The sequence below is a fragment of the Vigna angularis genome, chromosome 2 (assembly GCF_016808095.1).
Source record: "Vigna angularis cultivar LongXiaoDou No.4 chromosome 2, ASM1680809v1, whole genome shotgun sequence".
Taxonomy (NCBI): Eukaryota; Viridiplantae; Streptophyta; class Magnoliopsida; order Fabales; family Fabaceae; genus Vigna; species Vigna angularis.
Genome location: NC_068971.1, coordinates 15,759,372 through 15,768,271, shown reverse-complemented (window position 1 = coordinate 15,768,271; position 8,900 = coordinate 15,759,372). Strand labels below are relative to the sequence as shown.

General features: G+C 33.2%; 1 protein-coding gene across 1 annotated transcript; it reads right to left on the bottom strand.

The window, feature by feature from the left end:
- Positions 1-1,014: 1,014 nt before the first annotated feature.
- LOC108329631 (phosphoinositide phosphatase SAC8) lies at positions 1,015-8,692 on the bottom strand. Its single transcript, XM_052872942.1, has 20 exons — positions 8,385-8,692; positions 7,848-7,922; positions 7,123-7,250; positions 6,932-7,023; positions 6,557-6,614; positions 5,881-5,937; positions 5,663-5,706; positions 5,422-5,492; positions 5,230-5,336; positions 3,759-3,845; positions 3,576-3,653; positions 3,267-3,331; positions 2,994-3,092; positions 2,781-2,880; positions 2,587-2,695; positions 2,435-2,507; positions 2,257-2,350; positions 2,078-2,164; positions 1,543-1,609; positions 1,015-1,449 (listed from the first exon to the last, which is right to left on the bottom strand). Exons 1-20 carry the CDS (start codon positions 8,545-8,547, stop codon positions 1,322-1,324), a joined length of 1,782 nt encoding a protein of 593 aa, XP_052728902.1. The 5' UTR covers positions 8,548-8,692; the 3' UTR covers positions 1,015-1,321.
- Between the last annotated feature and the right edge of the window lie 208 nt (positions 8,693-8,900).

Genomic DNA, 8,900 nt, shown 5'->3' with positions numbered 1-8,900 from the left:
ATTCTTGAATATATTCTTGAGTAATGGAATGAATATCATTAAATTCTACCTCATCATCAAAGTCTTCAAAATGTTGATAAGACATTGTGGTTGCCATAAAACCAACATGGATTTCTTCCTTTATATACCCAAAGCTCTTTTTGTTGAAGATCTTTCTCTTCTTTTCTTTATCTTGATTATGATTTGAAATATTCTAGCTTCTTCATATGACTTTTTCCTTTTTCTCCTTGGATTCCTTTGGGTTGTATCTTCTCCCTTCTCTGAATTCACCACGCTTTTTTAAGGATCCGATTGAACATCTGTGTAAGGGTATGAGGAATTATCTACAACTTATAGCTTAGTCGATGATGTGTTTTATATGCTTTACTGAGGGTTGGAGATTTAACTATGGAACATAATATATCTCTATAAGCTTGGATAACGAACACTTGGAAGTTTTGGCCTACATATAAAATCATCAAGAATTTAACTATTGCTTGATATAACCTTCTCTGATAAAATCACTTTATGCTTAATAACATAATTATTCATCTTTTATATTAATTTTCTTTGATATAGCCTCTGATTTAATGTCCAGTGCGGAGGTTGCATTTTTCTTCTTTGTACAATAATTCTTGACGTAGATTTTTAAACATTATTGAGATCATAAGGTTCCTTATTGATAAAAATAATACTTCTGAAGTTGATTACACATACAAAGTTTATTTGGACAAATTTGAACTTAATATAATTAATATTATGTACAAACTTAATGCCATTACTACTTTAATGCATACTACATTTAACAATTAATGATCAAGATGTACAACACCCTCTTGCTGGAGACATAAAGAATTAGAAGATGTGGCACAACTTTAATTTCATAGAATACCATCAGGAAACCCAAACAATATAATATATTATGTAATAGGACACATTTATATTCGTTATCATTAAAATTTATCCACATAAATATGATTTAATAATTCTATACAACTATAAATCGTCCTAGTCTTAACATAATATACACACAAATGGTTTAAAAGGTGGGCAAACCAATTCACATCCATCCATACCATTTGATAACTAATATGGGCTACTTGTGTGGAAAGTAAATACTAATGTTCATAACACCCCCTTAAATCTTTCAACTTTGAAAAACAATACTCTCTTTTTTCGGTTTTGCCAACCTAAGACATGTCTAAACTTTATTTTTTGGTTTTCACATAAAACAATTTGCTGTCTGAAAACGAAATATTAAACAACACAAACATTATATGTACAATCTCTGGAACGAGACTACACAAATTTTTACTCTCGGTTCAAATGCTTGTGAATTATATTACAGGAGACCACACAAACGTGGTCTTGAGCATAGATGTCTTCCATTAGCTTTGACAATTGCCATAACACCAGCAGTTATTCCAGCACAGAGTACAGAAGAAACATAGTGGTGTGTATTTCGGCCAGCTATAAAATAAACATGAAAATTAGAAAAATGAGAAAAAAAGAAAAAGAAACAAACATCCCTTTTTGTGAGATGCAAGAAACACAATTATATACCTTGCTGTAAAGTGAAGGTTGTTGCTGTCAAACCTCCAATTATCAAAGCTGATGCAACAGGGAGATACTGCATGTATACAGTTTTCCATAAAACATGTCAATGAAGTGTGATGTAATTTTCTGTCCGTAAAAACTATTTAAATTTACATGTGCTGAAATGGCTTGTCGAATTTAGCAGTGTGTATTCTTTCTATAACTAATTAGTACACAAGAACATATGGTGAAACAATCTGTTTTGTCATCAAATCATCACATAACTGCCAAGGATCAATCAATGGAACAATTCACTTAAGCCAAAACATGTTCTCCAAAAACGGAAACAACTTCTACATTGTTCCATCATTCTACCATTTGGTGCTAGGTGAGATTATTGACATCCTAGATGATAAGGTCTCATCCTAAGCCAACCTAGATATGATAGGTTTATTTGATGAATACGTGCGACTATATTTTTTTCCAACCAGTTCAAGGTTGTCTTGTTTGCTTTCCAGGATGTTGGGTAGGTAGAAAATAGAAAGATGAGGCCCTGACATACCGTTAGAGGTTCAAAGTTATTTGACTGGAAAGGAGAAGGAACGTTTCTGCTGACATTATAGTGACCACTTATGAGATCAAGCGCATCCTGCAAAAGATATGAAACATATATAAGACCTTTGAGAGTGAATTGCCTCTGTTTAAATGAGTAAAAGTATAATGCACACAAATGAAGATTGCCTGCCGAATTCCATCATGGAAGTTATTCAAGTAATATCGGGAAAGCGCGCTCACTCCATCTTTAATCATTCCAGATATTGTTTGTTTCCCATATCTGCACATTATTTCCAGAATGTATCAGTATCACTGAAGGGGGAAACATAGCAACACAGGACTTTCAGAACCAAAAGTTCCATACCTAACTAAGTCCCCTTTTAGGGCATGAGTCCCAGCATACTCAAGGCTTATCTCATCACCTTGCTCTGCCCACACTAAATAAAGTATATAGATGTCAAATAAGTAGCGCAATGATTTATAAAGAAGGCAAGAACCTATCAGGAAATTCCTTACATATTCTAAATTTTCCATATTCTTCTTCGAACATTGAAATGCACTCAGAGTAAGTCAGAACTCCAATCCTCTGCAACTGAAGATTTAATGATTTCTGGGCCAGATAACACTACAAATAACACAAAGATAATCATATCAGAAACGGATTAAGAAAAGAACAAGTCCTAGCATTCAATTATTCCCTATCAACAAACCTGAGTAACATTTGTTCTATCAAGGGAATCAATGCAGTTTGCTCTGAAAAGTCCTCTTTGGTCTTCTAGTACATTTCCTTGTCTATCTATTAAGAAATATCTGCTCAGCTGAAATAGAAATAATTAAAAACCTGAATTATAAATTTGCTAGTATACCTGGATTGTGGCAACTAGCTATTAAATTAGTTTATAAAACTTAATTTTTTCCGTTACCTTTGTTTTTCAAAATCCTCTGAGATTTCATCATATAGGATTTTCAGATTATCAAAGTTTGAACTCCCACAGTAATGATGAAAATCAAAAGGAACATATCTGCCATAATCCATTATAGTAAAAATAGAAAGTTAAAAGAAAAATGAAACTAGGACACAGAACAATCAAGAAAACAAACATTTTTAAGCTATAATACAGCCAAAGAAAACTTCATAATTTCATGGATATAAAACAAGTGTATGCAGAAAAAACAAATTATGATTAAATTATCACCTCGTGTTTTGCTGCGTTTGCATTTCAGCAGCATATGCAGCACTTAGTTGACCTTCTTCACCATGCTATTACAGGGAAAAAAAATTGCTCAAAATAATACGCAAAAAAGTAACAAGCAATTAGAAAGGGAATATAGGATGTAGAAACTGGTTGATGATTATTATATCCATAAGGACGTACTAACCAAACTCAGCCAAACTTAAAAATTTGGGGCAAAAGAGGGATTATGGAAAGAAAAAGAAAATTTGCAACAAATCTTAAAAATCATTTTGTTGGTTTAAATAGAAAGAGAGAAGAATGAAGCTATACTTTATCAGTAAGATCAAGTGCTACAATCTCTCCGTATCTTTGCATGAGATCATGGAAATGACGCTCCACGATCTTGGGCTAGAAGAGGAGTGGAAGGGGAAAAACAAGAAGAAACATGTATTAATTTAAGTCGACTAGATAAAACTGTTAAATTGCTGGCAGAATTGAGAGGTAAAAGTATACCGTTTCCTCGTGACTAATAACCCTAAGGTGCGGTTTATAGCTTAGATCAACGATCTGCTCCCAAAGAATAGGAATTGAACCTCGAACCTGTGAAACAATCAGTTGAAGTACAAATCACAAATTGGGGATATTGATATTTGTGTGTGAACAAAGTGAAGCATCCCTAGGATGGAGTGGTTTTCAGTAGCCATTGCAGTCAAAATAGAAAATTTTCACGTCCAATTGCAGTACTACCATGATAGGCTTCAAAAACTAATATGTGCCCCCGAACCAACATTGTTTAGAAATATATTGAAAGTCCAACATCGACTAAAAATAAAACTAATTTAGAACATATATGTGAGTGCAAACCTTATCTTACAAGTTCGTTTTGTAAGGTTGAGTTAGACATAAAATCCACTACTTAACTTGCTATCAAAGTCCACTTCTTAACAAAATATTTGGGAAAAATTGTTAATTTCACATTTTCTATGTTCCCTATGTTTTAACCTCAGTTCCAAGACCATATTTTTTTCCTGTGTTCCTGTCTTTCTTCATCCCTTAGATTTCCTAGTTCCCTTTATGCTAATTTTTATCAATTTTGGTATGTTCTTTTTCTACCAATTTCATCACCATTCATATTTTAATTATGTTTTTGTTGCTCCAAGATTAATGGCGATTGTGTGTAAACTGTGACTTATTATGTATCATCATTTTTTCTGAGTATTTATTTATATGTGTAGTATAAATTATTTAGTTTGTATTTTAATATTTATTATTGTTAATGTGTATAAATGTAATTGATTATGTCTTTAATAGATTATTTTATACCTTTTATAGATAGCTATAAGGAATCCCCGGCAATTACTCTTTGTAAATTGAAAATCTCCTATAATCCCTCTCTTTATTGCATATCTCTTATAATCTCTCACATTAATGTAAATATATGCTATGACACCAATTTAACAAAGAGAGGTTGTAGAATACAAACAAGCTTTTCCAAACAAAGAAATTGTGCCATATAGTATGCTCTCTTTTACCTTGATATTTTGACAATTATTGCATTCATTCTGCTTTCCACTATATCAGCTTCAGAACTAGTTGCTATATATACAGACACATACTTCTATTTGTATGAATACAAAAGCACAGTTAAATTACATTGGCTAACGATACCTAGATGAAGAAGTACTACGGAACCATTATCCCTACCGAAAGTAATAGAAAATTTTAAAATCACCAAATACACAAAGCTATGTTTGTAAAGCAAATATAATAGTGAATCTCTATATTTTGCACATTATATTACTTATTATCTATATTCAAAAATTTGAAAATTCATGAAAATACAGCACTCAAAGTCCTTCATCATGTTTGGCAATAGTACAAATTCTCAGAAACACGGACAACATGCTAATAAAAAACATAATCAGCAGTGCAAAGAAATTATTGAAAGGATTTGCTGGAAATACTGATTAATGTATAGTAATACCTGCAAAAATGAGAAGTTGAATTCTTCAGTTTCAAGCAACTGTTCGGTTTCAATAAAATTAGCAGTGTCACCTTCAAAGTTAGCTCCTCTTCTCCACATTCTTGTTCCTACGTCATCATATTTCCATATTATAATGAGCTTTTTTTACAAACATAATAACTTCATTATAAGAAGCTCTTTTGGACATTGTACCTAGACGCCGTGTACATCTCCTTGAAAATAATGTTACCATAGCATTTGAATTTTTCAGCTTTAGCTGTGCTCTTTGGAAGCTTAAGCCCAGTTAAGGGGGAACATAGCTGGCTTCTTAAACTAAACAAATGCTTCATTTTTATCATATTTTTGGTAAAGACAGAATGTGAAGAACATATGCACACAAACACATAAAGAGAAATGGGGCAGGGAGGGGAATTGGAGCAGAGGCCATTTAAACTTCAGGATATTCCCTTGCATTATGGGCACGATGAAACTGTCAAGCTGCCATCATAAAGATAGTTGTTAGGGAGACTACCTAATGATCATGCTAAGAATGAAAAAAAGGAAGCTCATTGAAACTTTAAACCCTATTTCTTCATAAACAAAATAGTTCCCTTTACTAAAACTAAAAACATTTCTACTTCATAAATAGGAAGAACTGCCAAATGATCTAACCTTATACTCAATAAGCTCTTCCAAAAGATGTTTGTTCCAGACAAATCGAGGGTCAGCCTGAAATACAAATAAAAAATTGTAACCTAAAACTTTCATCAAGTTTCTACTAATAATTGCATTAAACAGTGCCAATGCGACCAAGAAGCCTTTATTTGATCTTTCCTATTCTACAATTAAATGCATCAGAGAAATGTGGAAGAGTACTACAAATAAATGAAGGTCGTGACTTGGATATGGATATTCTAAAGCTAGTCCACCAAGCCACAAAGGTGGAGCTTCAACCTCAAAGAAGGGGGGAATACAAGGTCCTTTCATCCAAGCACTTCCCAACCTTGGAATAAAAAAAGAGGTATGCAGGTAATCACTCTCTTTCTAATCCTTCTTCCTCATCATTTCCTTTAAATGATAAAAAGAAGTGGACCCAGAAAAACCCAAATCCTCCTCCCATCAACATCATTCTTCTCAACCTTTTTCTCAGACACATTCAACAAAGCACCCTACTAATATTACTAACTCTATTTAGTGCTTCAAAAACTATCCGATTATGAATTATCAGAATATTGAAGAGAAAAGCCTCACTTTATGGAGATATTATTTGAAGAAGTAAATTTCAAATCACTTAACAGTGGATTTGATAACAATTATTCCCAGAAAATCAAGAAATATGTCAACTAACCTGCTTCCAGATTGGCTTACTTGTCCACCCATCTACTAACTTGCTTCTTCTCTGCAAGCTGGTGGACATTATATTTTATGATAATATCAGCCTTGGCATGATATGAATAAGATATGAATTAGGGTCTCAAACTTCTCCAGAAAAACTTCTAGAAAAGAAAAATAAGAAAAAAAAAATGAAATAAGTTTCCTATAAACTAATTTGCAGAAGTTCTCCTTATATAACTTATCTAAAACATAATCTTTAACTTGTGATAAGAACTTATTTTACCTTACAAAGAAACTCATTTTATTTTTCCTTCTAGAAGTACTATAGATATTTGCCCAAATAATCCCTAAGATGATAATAAACCAGCAATAAGTTAGTGATTCATACTTTAATGTAATATCTGTTTCGTAAGAATAGTACAAGCCTGGCATTGACTCCACTACTTTTAATAGGTTCAAGAAGTAAGCTTCATCCTTTTTCTGCAGAGAGGTAGTATAAGAAAGATGTATCATGTAAGCGGATCACATATACAGAATTTTAGTGATGCCTGAATGATTTCTGACTTTATAAATCCTTACTTCTTGGGCAGTTGAATACCTCAAAGCATCATTACATGCAAGTACTCTCATGGACATCAAGCGATACACCGGAAAACCAAGGAAACTTCCAACTTCCTTCCGAGAGGTTATTACAATAGCATACGTTCCTATGTCCATGCACAAAACATTGAGCCTTAATGAGTATAAATGAAGTCATGTTGTTAGACTGAATGTTTACTGAAAACAAGTTGAGAGTTCATCTCAATTCTTTTTACTTGCTCGGCTTCTTTACTCTGAAGCAGATTCAAGGAACATGATTTAGTCATGAAGAAGGCAATATATTAGACATGCACGCTTAAGAAGAAAGCTGAAAGTATAACAATTGATGAACGGCTTCATTAACCAAAAAGACATTACTATGTACAAATATTGATTTGGAAACGGGGATTGGATTTATTTTTTCCATGGCCAACAAACATCTCAATCAAAGTTCATCAGAAGGAATAGGACCGGTTTAGATGTTAATACCATCCAACCTAGAGCATCTTCACATGCAAAGGGACAAATGAGTCAATGTGAAAACAAAAGCAAATGCAAGAATACATAAAAAATCGACATGGTAAAAGACAAAATGTTCTCCAATTCAAAATAACCATTTTTTGCAGTAGTGCCATTGCACGGTAAATTTTGTCTGCCTGGCAGGCTTCTGGAACAGTTTTATCATAAACGAACTCAAGATAAAAGTATATAAGCATATCTACTACCTACAACCAATCTTATGGTTCCCACCACACCATAAATTGTACATGTCCTTAATGGACTTCCAGAAAGTGTGTCACCTGCAAAGAAAAAAAAAATCAGAACAACGGAAATCAATACAACAAAATGATCAATTTCAAATACTCTATTCATAATATGTAACCTAGCATACATGGAGCTGAAACTAAATAAACAACTAAGATCCAACCAAACCTGAGAAGGTAGAAACAGTAACCTTTGGCTATAACTGATTCATAAATGTGCAAGTGAATATACTCAGCATATAACACTACGCACAACGTAATCTTCCCTTTTTCCACAATGACAACCAACTAAACCAACTTCCACAAGTTCACTAAATAAGCATCATATCCACAATTGAACAATATATTCATCAAATTCCAAGTCCCCCTCAAAACAAGTTTCCTCTTTCAAAATAACTGAACTTTGATCGACAAGCAACAAAGTTCAGACACATTTCCTGCATTCTCTGAGCAACCAATCACTAAGTGAAGAAACTGAAGCTCAGAAAAGAAGATTACCATCATCAAGTAAATTGATGTTGCCATCAAGACGGTTAATCCGGAAGCCCTGGTTGGGGTATAGATGGGATTTGATCACGAACTTGTCCTGAAACTCGAGCAGTTCCAGCTCATCGTAAAGCTTGAATCTTTCAGGTGAACCCGGAGGGAGTTCAATGTCCATTGTCGCAGAATTGCAGAAACAAGACAACCCCCGAAGAAATTTGGCCTCACAACTTTGTTAAGACACAATATTTTGTGCTATGATGAGAAAATCACAGGGACCAAATGAGTATGTGCTCTTCAACAACCAAGAACAATTTGGTGACTTTCTGTAGTAAATTACAATCGTACCCTCTCTAAATATTCGTAACCCAATATTTTATTCGTAAACCAGATGAACAAGTACGTGTTAGGTTTAATATATTACAAAATCTAATCATTCATTTTTGTCAAGAATCCTTCTGCACCAATTAAGATAAAACAACAAATTAACAATTAATTATATTAATATTTTGATTATATTTATTCTATTTT